The 27,832-nt window shown below is 33.6% G+C and overlaps 3 protein-coding genes across 6 annotated transcripts; 1 reads left to right on the forward strand and 2 right to left on the reverse strand.

The window, feature by feature from the left end:
* Positions 1–1,411: 1,411 nt before the first annotated feature.
* On the reverse strand, positions 1,412–7,897 carry LOC142522876 (uncharacterized). Of its 3 annotated transcripts, XM_075626450.1 has the most exons (11): positions 7,771–7,897; positions 7,386–7,481; positions 7,266–7,300; positions 7,070–7,122; positions 6,406–6,474; positions 6,220–6,257; positions 5,593–5,729; positions 4,527–4,617; positions 2,984–3,055; positions 2,008–2,123; positions 1,412–1,724 (listed from the first exon to the last, which is right to left on the reverse strand). In XM_075626450.1, the coding sequence occupies exons 2-11, from the start codon at positions 7,466–7,468 to the stop codon at positions 1,597–1,599; spliced, it is 822 nt and encodes a 273-aa protein (XP_075482565.1). In that variant the 5' UTR covers positions 7,469–7,481; positions 7,771–7,897; the 3' UTR covers positions 1,412–1,596. The 3 variants fall into 3 exon arrangements, with proteins under 3 accessions (XP_075482565.1, XP_075482566.1, XP_075482564.1); XM_075626451.1 differs by lacking the exon at positions 7,771–7,897 and having other exon boundaries at positions 7,070–7,119; positions 7,386–7,545; XM_075626449.1 differs by lacking the exon at positions 7,771–7,897 and having other exon boundaries at positions 7,386–7,545.
* A 3,517-nt stretch (positions 7,898–11,414) lies between these two features.
* On the reverse strand, positions 11,415–14,089 carry LOC142522252 (large ribosomal subunit protein eL30-like). The gene is made up of 5 exons (XM_075625486.1): positions 13,950–14,089; positions 13,704–13,809; positions 13,417–13,518; positions 11,816–11,884; positions 11,415–11,733 (listed from the first exon to the last, which is right to left on the reverse strand). Exons 1-5 carry the CDS (start codon positions 13,968–13,970, stop codon positions 11,693–11,695), a joined length of 339 nt encoding a protein of 112 aa, XP_075481601.1. The 5' UTR covers positions 13,971–14,089; the 3' UTR covers positions 11,415–11,692.
* Positions 14,090–14,936: 847 nt separating this feature from the next.
* On the forward strand, positions 14,937–23,802 carry LOC142522251 (MICOS complex subunit MIC60, mitochondrial-like). 2 transcript variants are annotated; one of them, XM_075625485.1, is made up of 12 exons: positions 14,937–15,061; positions 15,163–15,226; positions 16,986–17,687; positions 17,803–17,907; positions 18,073–18,225; positions 18,410–18,487; positions 18,768–18,860; positions 18,941–19,060; positions 20,241–20,318; positions 20,770–20,952; positions 23,108–23,209; positions 23,313–23,802. In XM_075625485.1, exons 1-12 carry the CDS (start codon positions 15,051–15,053, stop codon positions 23,544–23,546), a joined length of 1,923 nt encoding a protein of 640 aa, XP_075481600.1. In that variant the 5' UTR covers positions 14,937–15,050; the 3' UTR covers positions 23,547–23,802. The 2 variants fall into 2 exon arrangements, with proteins under 2 accessions (XP_075481600.1, XP_075481599.1); XM_075625484.1 differs by having other exon boundaries at positions 14,938–15,061; positions 16,986–17,696.
* The last annotated feature ends 4,030 nt before the right edge of the window (positions 23,803–27,832 follow it).

The raw sequence follows: 27,832 nt of genomic DNA on the forward strand, positions 1-27,832 counted from the left end.
CAAACGTCGCTCTTCGTATTTATTGCAGATATTTGACCCGTTCTCTAAGGCCCATGGGCCAGGCCAATACCCGGCTTCCCACATTCAAAGAGAGCTCGTCTATACATGTTATATATATATATATATAAACCTAAATGCTCATGAAAGCAATATATATATATATATATATATATAAACCTAAATACTCATGAAAGCAATATATAAAGATTCTACACATAATTTATTTTGTTATACTATATTATTTGAGTCGTTACAGATACTATAAGATTTGTATAATAATTTTTACAATACAAAAAATCCAATATAAAATATCATGAGATGATATATTTTTTATATCTTTAATATTATTCACATTATTTAAGGGTGTGAAAAATACAAAAGCTTTCAGTATAATTTTGATACCGATTTTTTCTGTGTACCATATGATAACGATATTGAAATTTTTGGTATAATATCAATATGAAATTTGAAGATATTTTGACACATACCGAAATACTAAAACAATGTTTTATAAATTAAAAATATGTATAATACTTTTAAGTATAATAAAATGAAAAAAATAAGTTCAAAGGCTCAAAGTTATCAAATTTTAAAAGTAACTGTATTCTGAAAAATAAAAATCACTCTGCCCCTCATTTTTATTCCACGCATCCACCTCTCTCATTCTCTCCACACTCTCTTTTACAACTTAAAATGTTTAATTTTTTAATCAATCGCAATATATAATTAAGAACTAGTTACTCTGCACACACGATGTGTGTGTACAATTTTTTTATCATCATCGATGAACTAAAGTGAAATTTGACAAATTATGGAGAGACTAAATTGATATTTGAATTGTTGAAATAAAAAAATAAAAATAAAAGTGTGTTGAAATTTTAAAAAACAAAAGTATAATATTAGTATCATATAAGGGTAAAATTGAAAAAAAAAAAAGTTGTGTCCTTATTAAGTGGTTCTAGCATGTCCTCACTCTTAATAAAATTGAATAGATAACGAATACCAACCGCATGGTTATTCAGAAACGAAACACTATTTATCGAATTCATTGTTCATATTTTTTAAAAATAGTTTTCATAACAAAAACAAAACTTATATAAAGTGAGAGTTCAAAATAATATTTTTACTTTACAAAAAATTTAAAGTTAATTTCTACATCATATATTAGATATTTTGTAGAATAATATAATAACATAGAAGTCTACCTTTAATCTCAAATTTTAATAAGTTCACATTTTATCACAAGCTTTAACAAAATTTTGGCATAAATCAAAAGTTTTCGTACTCCATATTTTTGGGTACTTTGTTAAAAAAATGTTTTAAAAGTATTGAAATTCAAGGGAAAAAAAGTAATTTTTTTTAAAAGCTGGACAGGATTCCATCAACCAGGAAAGTGGTTGAGTGAAACAAATACCAAAATAGCAAAACATAAAAAGAGAGAAGATATCATCAGTAGAAACAAAAATAACATTTGACACCACACAAGGGACCAAGCCAAGCTGAAGGTGCAACACCTAACACACGCATGATCCATCCACAAGGAATGCCCGAGAATATCCCATTTGTCAATGTACTAGTCTATAAATGGCGTAGTCTTCATTCACTTTCCTCATCGCTTTCCTCCAAATACAAATGGTTCATATTTCTCTCCAGTGGAGGAAGCCCGTCGTCCTCAGAACTGTTGGACATTCCATCATTGTCGTCTTTAGATTCTGAATGCACTTCTGAGATAGCAGAGAATGTTTTCATGTAAGCCAACATGATCCATGATTTCTACTCAGAATTCAAAAGTGAGTAATGATAAGGTGTTGGGATGAGCCCGGTTGGTTAGATAAGGTTAGATAAGATAAATTTAAATTTTGAACACGATTTTAAGAAAAAGATACAAGTTTCACAAATCTTTGCATTAAGCCATTTCCTACAATTAGCGGGTCCAACCTGCTCTATCCTGCCATAACCCCTGGTGAGGGAAAGGAATCTTGATATCTTGTAAGTTGTAACTAATACCTTTTTCACCTGAGTGGCCATCTGAAGTTTGAGGCTTTTCTTGTGAAAGCCATCCGTTTTGAACTGAGATGATGTCGGAGCTGTTTTGACATTCGGAGTACGACTTGAGAAGTTCCCTGCATTCATTCATTCACCAGCACTTCAGGCCAGTTTAAAAGGTGCTGAAAGATCAACAATGTCATGGAGCAATAAAACTTCACAACAGATTATCATAACATAAATGCAGACAGTATCTATTATCCTCCATCCTACAAAAAAAATTCGCTAATTCCAAGTTCCTGTTCCCGTTCCCAGGGGCCAGGACTCCTTGAACATAATAACATTCATAACATGGCTTATATGGCGCAATACTCCACAACTTTACGCTATGTTCATTCGCAGCCCCCGAGATATGAATCAAAATGAACGAGCAAGCAAGACAACTTTGTATGGAATCATATCAATTATCAAAAGAGAAGTGTACTCTTAGAATCACTAGTACCAAAATCTCTCGCTCATAAAAAAATCGAGATAAAAAATAATTTTAGATCTTCATTTGCCCTCTCACGTGTCAGCTGAGACAACACAATGGACCCAGAAGTAAACATCAAAATCTACATATTTTGACCAAAAATGGGGTAATAACGGTTCAAAAATAAATACCAAGACTAACTAACTAAAATGTGAAAGAGGATAATGTCCACATGAGTTCGAGCTCAAGGGCTTCAGTATCATGTTAGAATACAAATACAGACATAAGCTTAAACTAGAGGGAAGTCGATCAAAAATAATTTTCAATTTGAAAAATGCTCTGCCGTTGCTAGCTCACTGTCATCATCTCCACCAAGGACTCGCTCACTCCATTAGAACTCCAGCAAAATGGAGAATATTAATGTTTTCTACTTCATAAGAAATTAAGATGACACATTTAATATTGATTAATGATCACAAGTCCAAAAGCATGATGTGGATTATGCTGGTGGCAAAATAGAATTACCTGTTAAGAGACAAGAATGCATGTCCCCACTTGAACTTACTGAGCAGTAGCTCTCCGGTTTCCGTCTCTCCACTATCAAATACAATTATGTATGAGTAGTCAAAATCTGTGTAACGGCTTAATTTAGTCATGCAGCTCTAGTTAAAAAGCTTTAGCCGGGTGGAGTGTGAATGTATCATAGCATAAATCAACATGTTTTACACCACCAGTTTTAAGGTGCATTTGTCTTGTCAAAACAAGACTTGTTATATAATAACATTCTAAAATCAAGATGTATGACTATCACATGAAATTCAATGTCGAATTTACAAAATCTAATTTAAATGCATGCACCTTACATTCCAATTCAGCTACGATGCACGGCTTGTGCATATAACTATCTTCAAATATTTCACTCTTAGAAAGAGAAGGGGGGGGGGGTGCAAGTTTCTATGCTCATCTTCCATGTGTTAAAAAACATAAATGTAAACCTTAACCAAAACAAAGGTAAATTTTATAAACTGAACCAAATATTTTTAATGAAGGATAATCAAGCGTTGTAGCACAATATGCAAAAGAAAACTATAAGTACTGGTTGAAATGAAGAGACAGTAGGACTGTTTTTCTGGCTAGACTTTGGATTGATCAGAATTCATACTATCCTACCTAGACAATTGTGTCAGTTATCGATAATCAAGAGAACAACAATTTTAGCCATCATATAAAATGTAAATACTCCTGAGGTGCCTCGCCACCAAATGAATCAAAGAAGGAAATGCTCAAAACTTATACAATTAACTGATTTTTTTTCTTCAAAATGTTAAAGACGGCATGCAGAGGCAGGATGAGACTTCCAAAGAGTTCTCGTAGAAGTTGGTGATGGTTTCAACTTCCAAGCATAATAATCTAATCCGCAGTGCTGCAACAAACTATACTTTAGCGAGTTTTCACTTTGTTTCAACTAAATTAAGGTTGAATTTGGATGAGAGCATTTGGATTTGGTGTATTAAAGGAAAATATTTGAAATGACTCTGGCTCCATGTGGAGATGAATTTGGAATCCACTCAAATGACTAAAAAACTAACCGGTTAGGAATTGAAATTCATTATCAAGTTGATGTTGTCAACCAAACCAATAAATTTTATATTATGATTTGAAATCCCTAACTTCAAATTCATTCATCTAAATGCAGCGGAAGCAAGTTCAACTTCTTATACCATGAGCCAACAAACTATCACTAAAGTGGACAAGCCAGAGCTAGAAGCAAGCAATGGCAGCTTTAAGCTGAATTCAAATCCTCCGGTAGTAAAGTTGAATCAGGCTTGAAATACATGATAACTAAAGATGACATGCAGATAGTTTGACTAGAAAGGAAGGCTCAAGAATTTGTAGAGGGCAGAAGCAGCAATTAGATGTAAGAATAAAACATCGAGGTGGGTAAAAGAATCGTTATACATAGCTTAAGCAAAGAAAAAGTAAAGACTACTAGATCAACAACAATTTTTAACACACAGTCCATTTATACGAAATCACAGTAACATAAAAAAGGTTTCTATAGAAGTACCATATTATCGACGCAGCAGCAAGTGCCTCAACACATGACAGTTGACAAGGTCGACCATAATTTACTGGATTTGCTGCCACCAACCACGGTACTGCAAGTTAGATTCATGCATGAGTCTAAAAACATAATCAGAAGAAAGAAACAATGAGATCATCCCAATGCTGGGTGGAAATTTCGAATCTAGCACGATTTATTTTAACCATGAATGTCTAAAAATTCTTGACAATCATAAATTACGACCTCATTTATCCACCCTGATGGCAGAAAATATGACTCTGTTGGTGAAAAATGTATCACATTTCGACCATAACAAAACTTCGAGCATGGTGAAGATTACCACGAATTGCAAGGACTTTACCAGAATCTCCAGTAGTTTTTACTGATCTATATGAGACTTGGAAAAAACATGACAACCATAGCGAAACGAAGAAAAACAATAACAAACAGTCAAGTCACCAAGATTCCATATAAGGAATCAGATCGTCATTTCTTGCACTGCAAACAACAGAAGAAAGCCTATTTTTTAGACAAGTTATTTACATATACACAATACAAGATAAAAACCAACCACAGATAATTCAGTCATAGAAATCACCTCTCATTAACAGGCCCGCTCTCCAAATGGATGTAATACAACCCAAAACGACAAATGTTTTGCATGCATGCAAGTTCATAGAAGCAATCAGCAACATGTTCTACAAAATTTCATCGGAGCCGTTATTTGCGTTTCAAATCACCTATCCAAAACATAATTTTGTTCTTATTCCGTCGTTTTTTCTTTTTCTTTTTTTTTTTTTTTTTTGGATTATAGGTTGACTGGAACAATGTTAGAGTACATTACCATAATTCAGCAACAACTACACAGATAATAATGATTTCTAGCGTGTGGAATCATGTGCGTGCAACTGAGTTGCAATAATTTAAAGTTATATACTTTCAAATAGGTCAAGTAAAATTCATGACAAACTTTTCAAAATTAAATTGACATGAAAATCAAATGCAAGGAACACAACTTATTTATAGACAATGCAAGCTATTAGTAAATCACAGGGTTTTGAATCCTTACAGAGTCGAGGTGCAGAACACCGAAGCTTGGCAAAAGGTACATCCTCTAAACGTGCCCATGAGCAATCTACGACAGCTAAACCTTTCCTTTTAATTAGCTCCAGATCTTCTCGTGAAACACATTGTTTCCCAGTAGGGCTGAAGCAAGGGAATATAACCATTAACCACCCAATCATGCACTTGTGCTGGTGCAACACATATCATGATATATGACATCAAATGTCAAACGAAAATATACAACTCTGTTCAGCCTTTTTTCCATCTTCATGTCAGAAATAAAATGTTCAGAACTCAATCTCGTAGGACCAAAAGCAAATAGAAATATGTAACCCCTTTAAGATTGATGCAACTCATCTGAACTCAATGTCATCAACGTACATGAACTAAATTCCATAACTACCATATCAAGAGATGTTAAATGATCAAACACAAGAAAACAAGTGCTGAAGAATAAATCAAGAAAAAAGCACACATTTTTCTCTACAGAGGAAATAAATGTGATGATGTCCTGGTCTTTCCAAACGCAAGGCAATAGCTAGAGTACGGCCACAAGACACAAAATTAACTGAAAGAACATAACCATAATCCTAAGTAATAAATAGACTACCATGGACCATGGTGTAATTACCTCAAAACAATTCCACCAAATCCACTACTAACGCGCAATTCCTGCAAAACATTATATAGAATTCAATATAAGAATACGACTATCTAAGATTTTGATTAGAACAAATGCCTCTTCCTCATAAATACAATAAATATCATGAGCATTTCTTCGTTTATGATAAAGATATATTCAGGATAGGCAGATACTTTCTTTCAACAATCCAAATCTTGCAAGTTTGCGTCCTGTGCACCTCTTTGCATCACATTGACCAAAATCCTGAATCCATCAACTAAACAATTTACAACAATGGATGTGTGAAAGGCACATGACAAAAATAGAAAGGAAAAAAAAATCAAATGTCTAGGAAATTTCAACAAGGGCTATGGATCATCTACTGCCCAGGAAACAGAATTATCAACAATGTTCTAATCCTCAATTATTCCAGAAATTTTATTGAGTTGCCCATTAACTACGTCCTGACTCCTGCCTAGTGCACACAAAACAGAAATATTAATAAAGTTCTAAAATTCTAATTTCAGGATCATGTTTAAACATAACAAAGAACTACCTCGGAATCCAAGACCGGAATTTTCAAATAGATGAGGGAATATCTACAGACATCAATAGACTGGAAAGTTTATACATCCAGCAGAGGCACCTCATTACTGCCACGGTAAAATATATTACGCATTGGATTGATGCTTTGCAAACATATAATTTATTATGCCAGGCAGAAAAGAAAAAACCTCAAGGGACCCATGAAAATATTCCAGCTCACCAAATGAAAGACAATTGTCACAGATAAAATTAGTTATTCACGATTTATTTACGAAGCAACTTCATAAACATATAACAAATGCAGTCTGCTTACCCACATGGCGAGCTGAATGTTGGTACCCCTTGGCTCCTCTTCTTCCTGGATTGCTGTCCAAACAACAAGTACCTCCTCACCAATCACCAAAAGGATTTAAAACCAAACTTTGCTAATACTACTTCACTGACACAAATAATCGAACAACTTTGCTTCAGAAAAGTGAAAACACCCACGATGAAAGGTGCGGGCATACCTTGGCCAGTTGGCAAAGACTCTTCATTTTCATGCCTGAAAGAAACTCAAGCCAGTAAAATATAAACATACGAAGATGAAAAGACCTTTTTAAAGGTGAATGGGCGTGAATACTGCTTGCCTGAGAGAATTATGTAGTTTATGAGAGTATTGACGGTTTTCTTTCTTTGATCTCCTCTGCTTCTGCTTGTCGTTGTGACCCATGATTAATGCTCTTCTGGGCGTCAGTCAACCATAATCAAGAAGCAAAAGTTTAGACACATCGATCTGCCTGCCAACCCCAATCACATATACAGTACGTAGAGATAAATTGTACAAGTAAATAAGTGCATTCTTTAAAACTTTTCGCCATCGTTTTAACAATTCAACGTAGCCGAAAAAGGTTTGATATCAACATATCATACATAGGGGGGATGAATCGATCTAATTACAGATTTCAAATACATAGATTAATGAATCTTCGGGATGGAAAGCAACAAGGGAAAAAAGGAGAAGAGGGAAATCACCAGAACAGCGCCGGTTTGGTGGAGGCAGTAGACGCAAATTGGAGCTCGCGGGGGACTCTTGCACACCAACTTTTTTATGCTCAATTTTCACAATAATCGGTAATCGGATTCCTCAGTTATCATGCGGAAAAAGTAGGCATGACAGTGGGTACGGTATAACGGGCCTCGACTCATTAACATGTTGAAGAACTTGTTTTGATATTTTAAAACTCAAACTTTTGCTCCATCCGATTCATAATCAAATTTTAACAAATTTGACCCATCAAATAATAATATTTATATTAAACTATTACTCTACTGAATATTTTTTTTTGATAATTCTTAAACTATGGGGTGAGAGTGTTCGAACTCGAGCCACTTATTGGGGAAATAAGTCGACATCACTTGGACCAAAGCCACGTCTTCTTGCTCTACTAATTTATAATCAAATTTTAATGAGTTTGACCCGTCAAATATATATATATATATATATATATATATATATAATTCTTAACGATTATATGTATGACAAAAATTAAACAAAATAATCAAACAAATATCTTATCGCTTCAGTCAAATTAGTCCGTCAAAACACAATAGGACATGTTAATACAATTTTTATACTTGAACAAATACTGCAAATAAGCAATGTCATAAAATTTGCCTAAATGATATATCTTTATTATTGACTAATAAAAGAATGGATGTAAAATGCGTAAAAAACATGAGTTTATTTTTATTATTGACTGATTAAAGAATGAATATAATTGTGTAATCAAGCTAAGTGAGGGAGTGGGTTTTGTATATTGTCAAATCCAAGTTTGGCAAGTGTTGTTGTCATATGGGGCTTAAGATATGAAGTTCACCTATAAATAAGACACCATTCAAATGTCGCAAGTGCATAAATTTTTGTGGGTTGTGAGGTGTGTGCAAGAATGTATATCCTTGGATTGAGAATTAGAATCTAATCGAGGAAAATAAGATATTTTCAAACGAAAAAAATAACAAAACTCGTTCAAAAAATATAAAAAAGTGCATAACATTCTTTTTCAACCCAGAAATTATCATGAGTGGGAGGCAAATGTGTCATCGATCGGTTCGATTTTATTTTGATTTTTAAAATATATAATCCGATATCAGAATCGTTTTCCTTCAGTTAGATTCGATTTTTTAACAAAACGATTTAGTTACGGTTCGGGTTTATTTGGTTTTGATAACTATTTAAATTAGTAATTAAAACATAATTCAAAATATAATTTCATTTTTTAGTTAACCTTTTAGTAAAACTTTAAAATATAAATCTAAATGAACTAAATAAATAACAATCAATACATTAAAAAAATTCTTAATTCACTAAATATCATCTCATAAAATATGTAGTCTAAATAACTCTCTTATATAGGTGGTAATGTTGTTATAAGATATAATACACTACAATATAATGTGTTGGGTTAAGCATGTATGTGTGATAATAGTACTAGGATGTGTTATCTCCTGAAAAGTTCTATTGCGTCAAGCTGCTGACGTTACGTCACTTGATCTGGTTGGTTAAGTGGACCGTAAAAGAGTGACGTCAAATCTTAATGAATAATATTGTCTTTGTGGGGAAATGATCGACGGTAGAGAAATTGTAATACTAATCTCTAAAGGATATGATACAACACCAGCAGATAAATACGCACATCTTCGAACTCATGAAATAATAACCCGATCTATTAGCACCCAAGTAGGTGCACTATGTGCTGCCATGATTATAAGAAAATAATTTCGCTAGCAACTATAGCTCTTGATTAGGGAAGTAAGAGTTTGTCATAACAACTGGTATCCAAATGAGGTTATGAGTTCAAGTATTCTAAGAAACATATTTCTATACTTCTTGGGATGAGGAAGGATGTTAAGTTAAGCGTGCATGAGCGAGAACAGTACTGAGATGAGTGACTTCCTGAGAAGTTCTCATGCGTCAACCTACTGATGTTACGTCGCTTGATTTGGTTGGGTATGTGGACCATAAAAGAGTGACATCAAATATTAACAAGTAATATTGTCTTTGCTGGGGACAGGGCATGCAGTAGGAAAATGATAAGACTAATCTAGAAGGGATATGAGACAACACCAACAGATAAACACGCACCTCTCCGAACTCATGGACCTAACAACTCGACCCATTAATACTCAAGTATGTGCATTATATGTTGCCACAATTATAATGAAATAAAGATGCGCTTTCGCTAACAACTATAGTTTTTGACGTATAGTAGTAAGAGTTTGATCATAACAATTAGTATCAAAGCGAGACCACAAGTTCAGGTATCCTAAGAAGCATATTTTTATACTTCTTGGAGGGGGAATGTTGAATTAAGCGTGCATGAGCGAAAGTAGTGCTGAAATGAGTGATCTCCTGAAAAGTTTTCATGTGTTAAGCTGCTAACGTTGTGTCACTTGATTTGGTTGGCTAGATGGACCATAAAAGAGTGACATCAATTCTTAACGAGTAATATTGTCTTTGCTGTGGACATGGCTGGCGGTAGGAAAATGGTAAGACTAATATCTAAGGGATATGAGACAACACCAGCAGATAAACACGCAATCCTCGAACTCATGAACCTAACAACTCGATCCATTAGCACTCAAGTAGGTTGACAATGTGTTGCCATGAATGTAAGGAAATAAAGTTACGCATTCGTTAATAACTATAGCTTTTGACATATGGTAGTAAGAGTTTGATCATAACAATTGGTATCAAAGTAAAGTCATGAGTTCAGATATTCCAAGAAGCATATTTCTATACTTCTTGGAGGGAGAATGCTGAGTTAAACATGCACGAGCGAGAGTATTACTGAAATGAGTGACCTCCTGAGAAGTTCTCATGCGTCTCATTGCTGACGTGGGTCATAAAGTAACGTCAAATCTTAAATAATAATAATAATATCTTTGCTGGGGACATGATCGACATTAAAAAAATGATAAGACAAATCTTTAAGAGATATGAGACAACACCAATAAATAGGAACTCATCTCCCCAATTCATATGCTTAATAGCCTGACTCATCAGCACTCAAGTATATATACACTATGCTGTAACAAATATAAATAAATAAAATTGTGTCTTTACTATCGACTATAACCTTATAATATCACGATTTATTATTTTATAGATTGAATCGTGACAACTCATACCAATAAATATGCAATTAAAGGTTCTCATGCTTGCAGATTTTAAATAAGTGAGAATTTTGTTTATAATGGTCATCGATCATTCTGGGGTGTTATTTAAGCTTTAAATTACAGAAGTAAATAAAAATACAAGCACTACATCATCGCCAAGCAATTAAAATATGTGCATGCGATAATATCAGCTGACAACTTAATCCCATTTATTACTCAAGCGATAAAGAAGATTGAAACGATGTTGAAAATTCTTCGCATTTAGTATATGTTAGAATTTGGATGGAAAAAAAGAGAGAAGAAAACGGAGAATTAACAGATATTTTGTGATGAATTGAGAGATTTTAAGGTTAGATTAAAGTGTTGTCTCGAATACAATTTTATAATTATTTTCTACAAGGGTGAAAAAGCCAAAATTCATAAAATAAACTAAGTTGCCATCCATTCAATTCAATCATCCAAACGTATTAATAAACCACCACCGCATATTACCACTATACTTACAAAAACCGTTTGATGTAATAATCAACCGATCACACAATTATCTCTCATTAATCCACAGGAGCAACAAAGAGTGACTACATTAAAAAAATCTGGGGCATAATAAGTCCATACATTCTTTACCAAATACAGGAAAAATGGAACATATTGTCAAACCCGATTCTGGTTAAAAACCGGAGTTATATGTTCTGAAGGACTGGAAAAACTCGAATGACAAAACTTTGCTAAGAAATCCAACAGCTAGATTCAAGGAATAATAAAAAGATTCTATAGGTTGTCAATGTTCACCGCTCAATGATTTGATGATCTCTGAGTCACCTACATTAGGGGGAGAAACAAAGTATTATATCAGGCGCCCCTTCAAAAGCAGCACAGTGCATGCAATGAGAATATGTGGTACCTTGATCAATGATGCTGAGGCATGATACACGATAGTATTTGCCGCATGCAGTTCCCAAGTCAATGTTGTCTGGACGTTCACAAATGAAAGATTTAGTTAGGGCTTATGCGCGGTGGGCTACATGATACTTGATCATAAAAACCTCCAATACAATTCAGAACACAACCACCACAGGAAACCTAAAACAATTATTTCTCAATGTTTCCCTCCATGGCTTGAGCTGCTTCTAGAAATAATTATTACTTTAAAGGTCCCAAAAAATTGCTTCAAATTCAAAATTCATTCTCAAAACCACAAATTACAACTTAAATACAAACTACAAATTGCTTGACTTGATCTAGAAGTTACCCTCAACTTCATGACAAAAAGTTTAAATTGGTAGTTAGATAACAACAATAGCACCAAATCTATTGGATTTCAACCCACACGCACACGACAGGACCATTTTGAGTAATTTGACAAGATGGAGTGTCGCAGCATCAGGCATCACAAATACTAATATACAACAGGAGGACATGCCATATTGCCATCCACAAATAAATTCAAAGGAGAGTAACACATGATTAGGACAACGATTATGTAGATAGCAGCAAACAAGTGGATTTATCAAGAATTTGAAGTTCATATCCCCCATAAAAAAGAAGGTTACGGTTGAATTCAGACAGTTAAAGGTAAAGACTGATAGCTTACCAGGTCACTTCGGTTTTTGTGAAAATATTGTATCATCTTTTTTTACTCATTGCAGTTTCATAAAGAATTTAGCCACTCCAAAAAACAAAATAAAGTAAAATGTACCGATAGCTTGTTTTACTTTTGGTTTTCATCAACTGTATTCCATAAAGAAAGTCCAACCGAATTTCCATGTTTTGTCCATCCAATTTCTCAAACTCGTAAACTTTTCTTATAAAATAAAACTGCCAGGAAATGGGGTTTAACACGGATACAAAACTGCATACATATGAAATTGAAATTAAGGTATATAATATTACAGGGAGATCAAGCCTCTCTCTAAGATAATATAAATATAATTGACCCACGAAAAGGGATATAACGCCTCGAATCCTATATTCACTTGTAAATTGGGAGTAACTAGGACAATTACAAATGAAATAGTATATCAGTATCGGGTGCATTAAAGTGAAATTAACAAATTGCCTCAGCAGATGAATATGCAATGAGCCAATGAGTGGTTAGATAGGAGTTGCAATAAGAGATACAGAAACTGCTGATCTAAGGATTCAAAAATCTTTTACAAAACCGGACAAGACAAAACATCCTGACCCTCAGCAGATGAATAAGAAATGAGCCAATGCGTGTTTAGATGGGCTTTGGATTAAGATCTATTGATCTAAGGATTCAAACATCTTTTACAAAATCGAACGAGGCAAAACATGGTAAGATATTTGGGACCTACTTCATCAAAGTTTAGAATCAAATAAAATTTCACAATTGTCTTTCAGTTGATCCTATTAACTGCAGCCAGTTTACTCCGACGGTAATATCAGTCACAAGATATCGAACAATATAAATTAATTAGCAAGAAAATTTGATAGCACGCATAAAAAAGAAAGACAAATGAAAAATTCATGTTCAGCACTTACTTCCATTATAATGGTGAACAACAACTTTAGAGAGCATCGCATAGTACTCAATCTCTGACTTCCTCAGTGGAGGGCAGTTGTTCGAGATAAGAACCAATTTCCCTAAATTATAAACCCAGATGATTAAACATTCATAATCAAAACTACCCCCAATCACCCGCCAATGTTCGTGAAAGCATCAACCCAAATAATCAAATGTTAGCAGTAAAATAATAAATACCAGCTCATCGACATTAAAAATGAATAACAATAATACATAAACCACAAATTAAAGGAATTGAAACTACCTTTTGAGTTACGTAAAGTTTTGAGCACCGTCTTGTAACCAAGAGTATACTTCCCACTCTTTACCACCAGGGCCAATCTGCTGTTGATGCTTTCGGTGGTCTTCTTCTGCAAGAACAAAAATACAGGGAAATAAAAAACAAATAATACAACCCAAAATTCAGGGTATTCATATCAATAGACCAAATAAAATAGAAAGGCTACGATTAATCGGCTAAGGAGAAGCTGAGAGGGACGAAGATTCGTACAGTCTTCTTGGCGGCTACCATTGTTGAGGAGGATGTTAGGCCTGCGCAGATTTTGGATGAATACGAACCCTAATGCAGACTGCTGGAGAAATGTGAGTCGGAAGGGCATTTATCAGGCACAGTATTTGATGAAATTGCAATTTGGTCCCTTTGCTTCGTAAATTTAAGTTGCTTCCCATACATATATATACACACATAATTATAATATATTACATATTTATATTTGATATCTTAACGAACATAAAATTATATATCTTTTGCTATATTACTTTTAAACAAAATTAAATAATTATATATATTATTTGGAGTAGGTCTCTTGTGAGAAAGTCTCACGAATCTTTATCTGTGAGACAGGTCAATCCTATCGATATTCACAATAAAAAAAATACTTTTAGCATAAAAAGTAATATTTTTTCATGGATGACCCAAATAAGAGACCAGTCTAACAAAATACGACCCATTAGACCGTCTCACACAAGTTTTTGCCTATTTTTTGATATCGGATCCAGTTAGTTAATATGAAAGATATTGAAACTATAATTATTTTATAAATTATTAAAAAAACCCATTAAGAAATGTTGATATTAAAAAATTTATATATCATTTTGATCTTAAAAATAATGAAGTATTTTTCATATAAAATACAAAAATATAAAGGAAAATATTATTTTTTTAATCTATATATAATAACAGTATATTTAAAAATAAGCATATTTATAAGAAGATCTTTATAAACGATAATTTCATGATATTTTAGATTACTAATTGTAATGTTCATATTTTGTCCTCGGATTTTATTAAATATCATAAATTAGTCTTTATAATAATATTTACTTGTAAAATTAATGGTGTCGACTAATTGTGTATTTTTTTTAAAGTTTAACGATTAAAAATGTTAATTTAAAATGCTTAAGAACTAAAAATAATATTAAGAAAGTACGAGGATTAAATAGTAATTTTCTCCTTTACACCTTACAACGAAGGGATTCTTGTTTTCTCTCTGTGTTTGCTGCCTTTGCAATAAACAGACTATAAAACCTCCCAATTTCCGCCCTCTCGCTGCCGCACTCCGCTTGATCTACAGAGCTTAGTGAATCCAAAATGTTTCGCAAGTGAGCGAATATCTAAAGTTTTAGATTTTTAATCCTGAAATTTTTTTGTTGAATTTTGGGCTTTACGGTTATCGTAATCATCTCGGCATTAACTTTTGTAGGTCAGTTTTGCAACTGGCGTCACGTATTTCGGTTAAAGGTGTTCCATTGCGAACTAAATCTCAGGCACGTTATTCATTTTTCAAATTCGTCATGTCTTCTGTGAAGTATTGCTGTGGAAATTGGAAGACAACTCTTTCCTTTTAAGTTTATTTATCACCTTTTTCTTTATCAAGATGAGATCATGATAAATGATTCTTTGGGTTTCTTGATATAATTGGATGCTATGTATCTCGTGTTTGATAACTCTTTGTTTGAAGTCTATATTATGATAGTTTTAGGGAATCGTGTTTGAAACTTTAATCATCAAATGTAGCTACCTAAAAAGAATTTATCTTAACAGTCTTCTTTGCCAGTGCAATCATTTTTGCTTGACTGAATCAAATCAAGTTAATTTAATGTTTCAGTCTCTTTAAGCATTTTGCTGTATTTGTTTTGATAAATTCTTTCGAACATTTCTTCGTGATTAATTTTTTTTGTAATTTATTTAATGATGCATCAATTTTCAGGTTTATGGCAACAAATTATAAGTTTACTTGAGGCAGCTTTTGAACCCTAAACTGCTCTGTTTCAGCCCACCTTCTAGTAGAAGTAGAATATGTAAAGGCATATATTGAGGCTTGTCATTATGACAAATTGGTGCCAGAAAAATGTATCACAATTTTAGGCTTTATTTTGGGAGTTTTGGGGAAATATTTGAAGAACGGAGGAGGAAAATAAAACGTTGTTTGGTTTTGTTTAGGGGAATAGCATTGTTACGGTAGATGTCAAATCATTTAGGAAATGATTGGGGTGAAAATTTTGAAATCTTAAAATAATATTTGGATTAGAATGTAATGGAATTTTTTTGGGTTTATGAGGAAAAATTTAGTTAAAAGTAATGATTATGTTGGGAAATCTGAAAAAGGGTGAAATTTGTTTTGGGGAAATAAAATAAATATGAATGATAGTATTATGTTCTTATTGGGAGATTAGAAATTAATTTTAGAAAAGAAATACAAATATGGTGAAAATTTTCCTGATGAGTTGGTCGGTGTACACTATCATTAACTGTTTAAAGATCGTCGAAAAGCTTTAACTGAAAGTAGCAAGATACTGTCAAACCTTAGAAGTATCAAATGTGTGCTAAGAAACAATTGGGAGCTGTCCGTCTTGTATTCAGGATTAACTGAAGCACTTTATAGTTGCTTGTTGGTGCATTTCAGGTGTCAGGTACTTGGGTTTATTTTGAATCTCTTCCTTGGTTGTGGTCACGAGGTTCAATCAGGAATGAGAGGTAGAAGAAAAGAATTTACTACTCAATGAGTTTACTGCCCTCTGCTGCTAGAGACTTCTAGGTCGTACTAGTAGTAGTACTCGTTGTAATAATGTCAATGCATGAAGCACATAGAAGGATCATAGTGCCTGACTGTGATAAAATATTAGAATAATACTAATATGTAAATAGCTCACTGTAGAATTTATTGTTACTTGTTTGTTATTTGTTGATGTCATTGGCAACTTCTCAAATAGATTATTCAATCCATATATTGTACAGTATCAATGATGTAATTCATTCAATCAAGTAATGAGAATATAATTTTCCTCCTCACTTTGTTATTCTATCTGACTGGTTTTTAAGTTAATGCATGAGACACTATAAAAGATCACAGTGTGTTGATGATGAATGCGAATGATAACTTTAATATCATGTTAACACGACAGACGGATAAAAAGGAATGCTTGATGTAGCGTGCCACAACTATGGCAATAGATGTCTCAGCATTGAGCTGATTGATCGAAAGGTTTGCCTTACAATCTGCTGAAACACTGGTATAATTTGCAGCTTCCTTCATATCTTTCTTCCAGAAGGACGTTGTCCACTTCTCAGAAAAATGAAACATACAACCCTGGTTCAGGCAGCAATGTCCCTGAATCTCAAAGTCATGGACCAAAAATTATTACCGGAGGTCTCGCATTGGGTTCTGCTGTCCTTGCAGCCTATTATTATGGGTATCTTGATACATACATTGGTAAGGAGCAGCAAAGCACTGGTGAGCATGTGAAGGTTCAGATTAATGATAAAAACACCCAGGAAGTGGCAGAAGAAATTGCACATCCTCAAGCTGGTGAATTAAGTGAGCCAATTTCTAAGAACAGCCTACAGGATACAGATGTAAAAAATTCTAATGCGGACCACACCGAGAAAGATACTGAAACACGTTCAGAGTCAAATCTGCCAGAAGATTCATTACGTGCTGATGGAGATATAAATATCCAAGTAAAAGATATTGAACCACCATCACAAGAAAATATTGATCTTGTTAAAGATGTCGATTTGCCAAATGTTCCTGGTGGCGACCTTTTCTCAGATGATGCAACTAGTAAACCATCTGAGGAAAGCTTTGACCTGAAGGTGCCAGAGATAGAACCTGATGAAGAGCAGTACAAAGTTATTGACATCACCCCAAAATTCACATCAGCTGATGAAAATCCTGCAGAAATTGGGATCACGCCTATGTTAAAGGAGAAAATCACCACTCAGGATGTACAAGGGGTAAACTATGGTTTTGATTGGTGATCATAAATGTCCCCAGCACCATTTTCAGTTGTACTTTTTTGTGCGCACTGCTCGCAATTTTTTGTGATGTAACTTTTGCTAGGTTGTTCGGGGTGATGGAACTAAAAAATCTGGCTCCCTTCTTGATGATTACTACTTAAGAGATAATATTGAAGAACCTACTACAGCTACCTCCAAAAGAGAAAGTGTAGGTGTTGTGATAAACGAAGTTTTCCCCTTTAACAAGAGCAAATTTCACACTGTTTCTTGTTTATTTTGCATAACAATCTCTTTCTCACTTCATTTTTCCCTTAAAAAATTGGAATGTGTTCATGCCTTATATGTTTTAACATTTATTATTTTGGAATTAAAGGATGTTGTTTCCTCAATAGAGGATGCATATGATGGCTACATATCTAAGGATGGGAAACTGGTTCTTGACTTTTTGCAAGCTATACATGCTGCTGAGAAAAGGCAAGCAGAGTTAGATGCCCATGCTTTTGCACTGGATAAGAAGGCAATGAAGGTTAGGGGAAAAGTTTTCATTATTTTATTCATCATATTGGCCAAACATTACCGGTGACTCGGTCGTTTCCAGATGGAAATTCTAAGTTTTGATTATGCCAGATGATTTCCAGAAGAATTTCTTACTGAGTAGCTTGAAGTTGAGCTGCACATCATTCAGCTAATATGTGGTTTGAATCATCCAGGACAAGTATGAGAAGGAGCTCAAGGATGCAAGGGCCAGGGAACTCATGTATGCTGAGAAAGAAGCCATCCTTGACAAGGTTTTAGAAAAATTCTTTCTTTTGCTTGGCATCTGGCAGAATGCTAATGCGACGATATAATTGCTCTATATTGCGAAAAATCGTGATGGCAACTGTTGTAGAAGCCTTGCTCATTTACATCATATGCTGGATTTTTTTTTTCTCCACCTTTCCAATCTATTTTGGACAAATCCATGTGTTTAGTGATAATTATATTTCTTTTTTGTGTCCTCTTATTGTTTTTTTCTATAATATTATATTTATTTTGTCACTGCAAAAGTTTCTGTTTGAAAATTTTCAGGAATTAGTCAGGGAAAGAGCAAAAGCAGCTGCTTCTCTAAAATCACTTCAAGAAAAATTCGAAGAAAAACTCAAAGCAGAGCTCGAGGAAAAAGTAATGTTGTATTGTTTTTAGACAGTTTTCTGTATGATAGATATTTTGCCTCGTGGACTTATTACTGCAGCCATTTGCAGGAAGCAGAAGCAGAACTAAAACTGAAGAAAATGCATGATTTAGCGAAAGCTGACCTAGCTGCAGCAATTGCGAGTGAAAAGGCTTCCCAGATTGAAAAAATGGCCGAAGCAAATTTTCATGTATATTACTTGTTGACTTCCCGTATGAGGATATGTTTACTTCCATGCAGCTACTTAATGAGAGGAAAACAAGAAAGAAATTTATTTTTGTAACACTTATTAAAAAAATTGTGTTACTGCTTAAGCTCTCGCTGATGATGAATGATGCAACAATTAAAAGGTGTTAAGTAATATTTTAACTACTGAGATGCTGATGTTGTGCTATACTAAGGCAAACTGTGGATCTGATGTTCGGTGAGGATAATGGAAAGTAAATATTTTCTGTCATTGTATAAGGTAGAGGTAGAAGTTTAGAGATTCGAGATATACTCAGTTATCTGCTAGGAAGAATTATAAGTATTTCACATATATTTGAGCATAAAAAATGATGATGAGATAATATTGAAAAAGTTGGTATGTTTTTGACATCATTCCATCTTGTCAAACAAATATTATTGTTCTATATTCTGATGGTTGGTGCTGCCCAATAAAAAACATTGTGAAAATTAAATTCGTCCCAGTTTTTTTGCGTGAGATTTTACCTGATGAGTATGAAATACAAAAGCAGAAGTTCAAAAACCACATTTTAGTTTGTTTTAAATGTTGAAGTTTTCATGTTGCATAACTAATAGGTTCGTGAAAATTTATCTGCAAACATCAATTTGGGCAACACATCTGTTGTTCAGTGGCTGTGTAATTTATCTGCTCCTTTCCATTCAAAGAATTACATCATAGGCCTATCTGATTAATTTGTTTGCAGTCAGGGGATCTCCAATGAAAAATCATGTTGGATTTGTCATGTGTATGATAGAAGTGACTGATTCTTCTCTGTATGTGTGTGAGAGAGAGAGAGAAGGGGGGGGGGGGGGGGGGGGGGGGGGGGGGGGGGGGGGGGGGTTGGAGACTTCTCATATTCTAGGCATCTGAGTTTCTTCTTGATGTAACATACTGGAAAGTTGGATCAACATCAGTGTCACATTAAACGGAGGGATAAACTTGTCGTTCTTTTGTAATAATATCCGTATTATGGGCGGATGCATTTACCTCCTTATATCTCTTTTGTTCATTGTCGTACATGGATTTGCTCACAAGCGAAAAAAAAGACAAGGCTTTTGGATATAAAAAGCTCCTTCCACCTCAATGGAAAAGTGATCGATGATTTTAGTTTTTCGTGTGTTTATTCTTTTCTTTTTCTTGGCAGATAAATGCCTTGTGCATGGCATTTTATGCACAATCAGAAGAAACTCGCCTGAGTCATTCTGTTCAGAAGCTTGCCCTGGTAATCTTCTCATTTACAGTATAGCTACAAGTTCATTCTTCTAGACATGGCCTATAATTGGGCTTCGTTTTGGTTTAGTCCTTCATTTCTTATTTTATTGATTTTAACATTAATGTCATAATTCTGAAAGAATTCAGCTTTTGCATGGCCTAGACATCAATCAATCAAGTTGGGATTGTAATTGATATTTTTTTCTTTTACATTTTCCTCATAAATTCGTATGAATTTTGATGAAATTTGTTCGTTAATTTGGTGTTGACAATGTGGCATGATTAAGGAGTTTTACTTGGTGATATCCATATGGTCAAAAACTGTTATTTGATGATTCCCATTGTTTTTAATCCATTAGAAGCTGCAAAAAACTGGAAAGACAGTATAAAAGTTATTCTTCGTTCCGTAAGTAGTCTGTTTCACTTGATTAACATGAGATTTAATATTCTAATGACTGCAGGGAGCATTAGCTCTTGAAGATGCATTGTCCAAAGGGCTGCCAATTCAAAAGGAAATAGAAGCCCTCCTCCACCCTCATCTTGAAGGCGTTGACAAAGACTCACTATTAGCTTTAGTTCTATCTTCCCTTCCTGAAGAAACGAAAAAATACGGCACAGATACTTTACCCCAATTGAATCACAAGGCAAGTTATTTTAGTTCTTTGTGGCAGATAAACTAATATGTTCACATCATATTTCAAATTCCATCAATTAGTTGTGTTCTTCAAAATGATTCTTAGAAAACCTATTTCACCATTCTCTTTCTTTTGCTGTCAAAGTTCCTTGTCTTTGCCAAGTATATACTACCGTTGGATCAAGAATGAAGTTAAAAGTGGAATTGCTCAGAATGATGCTAAGATTTATTTGTCAGTTTGAAACTGGGAACTTATTTTCATAAACAAATTCCAGTTTTGCTCCCTTTTAACAAACGGTTGCCGGTTGGCTCTCTGTTAGACAACAGTGGCTTGAGTGTGCTTCAACTGTTTGTGCTGACGATAGTTGCTAGATGTGCCTTATCGATCTCTAAAAAATGGTTGATTCAACTCTTCTGTATTATGGGTTATGTTCTGATTAAAAATTCCGTTTCTTCATATGTACCTGCATCCATATATTTCTTTTCTTATATTTCTGTTTTAACGGAGTTAGGAGTGCAAAATTATGGTCATTTAGTTTTTCTGAAAAGATATCAAGTTATGAGGCTTATAAAAAAGGTTTACGATTTCTTTGTGTTTAATTTTCCAACACTGCTCAGCTGCTAGTGATTATGCGTTTTGAGTTGTTTCAAGCTTTGAGATCCCTTTGTTGTGAAACCAAAATGGCTTAACAAGAAATATAGAAGAACAAACAACAATGTTATGGTACAAACAACAAAAATTATAATAGCGGTTCAACATTCCTAACTTTGCAAATCTAACATTAGACATCTCTCTTCCGAATTTCTTTTGAGGTAGCCCGCAAATGTTCGACTAATTATCGAGGCAATGAACGCCGGCGAGATGGATTTGAGTTATATTTTGGAGATTTTTGATGACATAGGTTTGTTTCACGTGCTACTTCTGTCATGTTACTGAAATTTTACATTCTTGACTAAGGATGCCTCAGTGTCCGATCTTCTTGTCCAAATACAGAGTATTTAAAATTTCTTTTTCATTTGCACTTGGTGGCTAGCTGAAACAACTCAGTCTCCCGCAAGGACATGCAAAAAGTTAGGTGTAGTAGTAATTCGTGAACTGGGTACCTCTGACTGGCTAGAGGTATTTGATCTATCTAGACTCTTGGTGAGATTATTGTGGCAGGCTCATCTTTTGGCTTATCACAAGCGAACATTTCGTAACATAGTCACACTTCTCCTGCCTTTGATTCGATATAAAAATGTCAGTGTTGTAAATGGTGATGGCGGGATGGTCAGTGACCTCCAACTGACTCGGCCGCCTGCGGTTGAATTTTTTTTGCTATTTTTATACATAATTATGTATAATCATGCATGCAGTTATAAATGGGTATCAGTATTTATGTAAGTAATTAAATGATGTTTATGCAAAAATAAGCTTCATACAATACGATTTATAAAATGTGCAAATAAATATATAAATGCAACCAACAAGATATTTAATAAAGATTACACCCAAACCCTATAAAAGAGCTAACCTAGTGGGATGGTGGTGGCGGCGGGCGGGTCGTGGCTGCAGTGGTCTGCGGTTCGAGGCGAAGGAGGAGGGGTTGTGGGTGACTGGGCTGGTGGACCTATTATGTTTGTGAAGAGAGTGTCTCTTATGTTTGTGAAGAGAGTGTATAATAAGTGTATTAATAATTATGATTTTTTTAAAATTTTGTTGACTTTGTCCGCCTCGCCAGCCTGCGCGCCTGCTGCTCCTCATCTTCTACCGCCTAAGGCAAAGGCGGTGTGGTCAACCGCCGCAGCGCTAGGCGGCCGCCATCTATAACGCTGAATGGCCGTTTAGAATGCTGAATGTTGCCATAGTCAATGTCTTTTTAATAATCTTGAAAATGCTTTCATCTGAATGTCTTATTTTTAATTTTTTCTTTATTTAGAATTACATCACATTAAATTACATACTATAGCTTCAACATTAGTTTAATTTAACCGTTTATTCTTCTTCTTATCCAATTGCATAGTTACGTACTGTATTCCAATTGTCTGTCCTGCTGACTGGTGCATATGCTTTCTATTCTTTTCTTCTTTTGTGTGTGTTATTTTTCATGTCATGTACAACGCTTATTTTTGTTGTCAAAATCCCTACCCGTCCAAAATAATTGAATAGTGTTGCATATTTGCAGTTTGATTCTTTGAAGGGGACATTAAGGCACTTCAGCTTAATCCCACCAGGCGGTGGTGGGATATTGTCACATTCATTGGCTCGTATTGCTTCTTGGTTGAAGGTGCATTTTCTCTCCTTGCTGCCCTGTACATTTTGATGAAAGTTTGAGGGGAAAATCGAGTAATTTATTCAACTTTAATCTTGTTTGTCACCACTGAGTTCAGGTCAAGGAGGTAGACCAATCAGGCGACGGAATAGAATCGCTCATTAATAGAGTCGAGAGTCTGTTAGCTCAGGGCAAAGTATGTGAAGCAGCGGATACTCTTGAGAACGGGGTTAAGGACAGCAAGGCAGGTGAGATTGTGGGCGACTGGGTCAGACGAGCTAGAAACAGAGCTACAACAGAGCAAGCTTTGACTGTTCTGCAATCCTACGCCACTTCTGTCAGCCTAACATGAACATCGTGTCAAGTCATCCGGTTTCATTTCATTACCGCAGATTACCCTCTATAGCTCTGGTGTATCCTGGCCTAAATAATCCGACAAGCTCTCTGAAATCAAATGGAGCCTGCGTCATTGCTGTCATGTATGTTTTCATGCAATGTAATGAAATACCTTGAAGTTTAGTGATTGTTCCTTTTTCCCACCATCCCTTATTTTACCGGTAAAGAGGATATGACAAATTCCATTGAGATAAAAGTTTCGTTTGGTCAACTATTTATAAAATGTTTTTCTAACGAAATTTTTATAAAATGTTTTATATCTCAAGCGTTCTTTAAAATTAACAAAGAATACAAAGATATGAAAAATAATTTTAAATTTTTACATTTATAAAACTAAAAACTTTTTTAAAATATTTGTCCTCAAATCCAACCAAACGGATTGCGGGTGGGTGCAAACTCGGTCCAACAAGTCTTGAAACGGGTTCGAGGTTGTTAACGAGTTATAATAACTCGTTTGGTACATATTTTTAATTAAAAATATTTAATTTTTAAAATTATACTGAATAATATTGAATAATTTAATTATTAATTTTTGCATGGAAGTCTTAATATAAAAAATATATCATTTTAGTAAATTTGCGGGTCCAACTCGGATTATACTTGTTGAATTTTGGGGTGGGATATGTCTAAAGAATAGGCGGAGTAAGTCCCCATTTTAGCCAAATCCACCTTAAAATCACCTCGTTGTTATTCTTAATTTAGATATTGAATCTTACAAGATTATCAATGCAAATGACTTTTTGTTATTTTAAGAGCATCAACACAAAACAAAATCGTTAATATAAAATACAGTTGTATTATCTCAGAAGCACCAATATAAAATTAAATTATATACTACTTTAGAAGCCTCAACATAGAACTAGAAATTGTGAACTTCAACATAAATTTTAATAGTGAAAAAAATAAGGAATAAACTATTAACAATTAGAATAATTTATTTGATGCCATTATTATTATTAATATTAATTTATTATTATTTTATTTATTAATCTTATTATTTACCATATATGTTTCTTAAATGTTATCTTCCTCAAATCGAAACCTCTTCTTTTTATCATTGAATAAATTTTTTAATTTATTCGACATTTATTCTTTTCCACCCATTTTTTGACAACAAAACAATATTTTGGCTTCTTGTTTCAATGTGTTGACAATCTTTATTCTATTAATTTGACCATACTTTTGGATAATTAAGGCGATTGAGAAATAGCTTTGAGTAATAACTCTCTAAAATATTACAATCCACAGTCAGAATATTGTAGTACTTTGAATTTAAGTTTATTTATATCAATGATTCACCTAATAGGATCAATTCAAAGCAATATAAGTAATTCTCATACCAAATTTTATGTTATAATAATTTGGTCATTCTGACCATTAATGGGTATTATTATTCATAAATTGAGCACCAATAAATATACTATAATTTTATATTATCAGACAATGATTGAGTACTCCTAATTCAAGTTTCAATTGGTAATAATTAGATAATAAATGGACATGTTATTATTATGTCAATCTTGTTAAAAATAACTATGAAAACCCCATTTAAATAAAAGATCATTAATATTAATTATCAAACATCATAAGGAGATCAATCAAAGAAATCTATTTTGTTCTCGTACCAAATCAACCTCGTTCTCGTATTAATTCAATTATTAAATTTGAGCTAATAGTACTATATTGTATGACAAAAGCAAATGATTTTAAAGAACAAATTGACATGAGAACGAAGTTGATTAGTTCAAGAATGAACTATATTGTTGGGATCATATGGGTGTTTAGAGTAGATGAATAAATATTTTTAATTTTTTTTTTTAAAATTAGAGCTGACTTAACCTTATAAAATCTTTTCTTGAACGACTAAAAGTAACTGGACAATTTAAAAATGTTTTACAAGTCTAGAAATGGTCTGACTATATTACTAATAAGATATATTCAATGCAAGCAATCTTTTCAAAAGCAGATAGATCAATAAATCAAAGCAGACATGAAGATAAAACTCAAAGTAAAGAACACATTATCATCATGACCTAAAACGAAACTTTTAGTATCACCACAATACCAAGGTAAATGTTTTCATATCTTTTTGAACCCTCAATTCTAACAGATACAATACAAATTTGAACGGCTAGAATTGATAAGATAGCATCGATAGATCCTTGGTGATCAAATATTGACTATAAGTGTGTGCAAATGTGAGCATCTTGTTATTTAAGATAATAAGATTGGTCGAGATCTTCGGATGCGGTTCGGTCAGAGTATAGTTTGAAACGAAACATCCTGAATTATAAATCAGTGATAATGCAGTCCGGCTTGACTTTACAGTGTCCTGCTAAAAACTTGTAAATACTCGTAAATAGCAGATAGACCTTGAAACAATTCGATAATGTTTGTTATCATCAATATTTATGATATTTTCACAATAACAATTTCCTCATTTTTTGATAATGACAAAACTAAATTGCTAGACTAAGTATATATGACACATTTAAGTACAAATCAAACACAATTAAGAAAATAATGTATTTCACCGAGTGAATGGAAAGACACTGTTATAATAAGGGTAAAAATATGTAAATTCCATTACACATATGGAAAAGAAAAAAATTATCTTCTAAAGTTTGAACCGTTGTTTCCACTACCATTGCCTCTTTTGGCTTTTCAAGCCGTTCTCTTGTGCTCTTCCAGTCTTTCGCAATCTTACCTATTTTTGATATCACCACACTACATATACTTTATAATTTCTTGCAGATGCCTGCCAAGAGTAGTCTGTAGAGAATCAAGCCGCACATCCATATGAGTCTTAACTTTTGTAATCTGCACCGAAAGCTCGAAATTCATTTGTGCGTCTTGATTCTTCATTGTTTTCTGATCAGTGCTTAACATCTGAAAGTGTTTGGCAACATAGCTCATGTCTTTGAGCACTGGAGACTTGAAATTATCAAAATGAAGCGTTGTGAGCAAAGTACTTAATTTCCAAGCTGTTGACAAACTTCGACACATCTGAAGTGTTTTTCAATATATCTTATCTTAGATCATCAACTTTGATGTTTTTTTTTGTTCCAAAACCACATTTTCAATTCTCAAATGAAAATACCATCACAAGTGATGATATCGACTAGAACGATGATTGGTTAGACCTCAAACACTCGCAATTGGTACCTAATAACCTTTCTTTAATACAAAATTTAATCAACTTTGAGGCTGATTACTGCTATATTTGTACCTTAATCATCCCGAAACGTGCTTGGTTTTGTGGAGATAACAACGAGCTCACTCTCTAGTTAGTCGAGCATCTTCAAATTCACAATTTGTGCTTGTAATGCTCGATTTCTCTAATATTGTACGTGCCGAAGTACAACTTATTTGTACCTTGTTATGGTAATGAACGTCCTCAATCTAGTGAATGTAGGTAAGTTTGGGAATTTATGTTACAACTTGCAATTGAACCTTATGTGAGGTTTTATAGCCTTTGGTGTTGGGTGGGGATCAACTTATAAAGGGATCGCATACAATTATGGACTATACTTTGATGATGTACTTGGGAAAAGTTCACATGAGATTCAATTACTATCATTTATATTCTTTTTCCAAATCCCACTGATTTTGTCGTCACAGTTAACATATCATTAAACCTTCAAAATATAATAATAAGACAAAACATTGTTCAATCTAGTATCTTCAACGTTCTTGACAAGATTTAAAGATTGAGTATGTTTCTTGTGAGACGGTTTCACGAATCTTTATCTTTGAGACGGATCAACCAATAAAAAGTAACACTCTTAGCATAACAAGTAATACTTTTTCATGAATGACCAAAATAAGAGATCCATCTCACAAAATACGACCCGTGAGACCGTCTCACACAAGTTTTCCCTTAAAGATTTATCCACAAACTTCAAAATAAACTACAAATATTAGCTACATGTTTTTCATAACACAATATGACACGGACTCAAAACTTTAGTCACAAAAGAATAGAAAGAATATAATACAAGAAAAGAAGAAGACACTTTCACAACTCTAAATTTTTTAATAATAATAATAATAATTATTATTAAAAAATGTGACAATTGGGATCTTAATTCGATGGGATATTTGAGAAAATAATTTTGGACAAATGTTATTTTTTAATATTTTTTAAAAAATATATTTGAGTATTTTCAAATAAATATTATTTTTTTTAAAAATATTTGAATAAAATAATTTGACTAACTGTCCCTAATTCCGACTTACTAA

This window comes from Primulina tabacum, chromosome 13 (assembly GCF_025594145.1).
Source record: "Primulina tabacum isolate GXHZ01 chromosome 13, ASM2559414v2, whole genome shotgun sequence".
In the NCBI taxonomy this organism is placed as follows: Eukaryota; Viridiplantae; Streptophyta; class Magnoliopsida; order Lamiales; family Gesneriaceae; genus Primulina; species Primulina tabacum.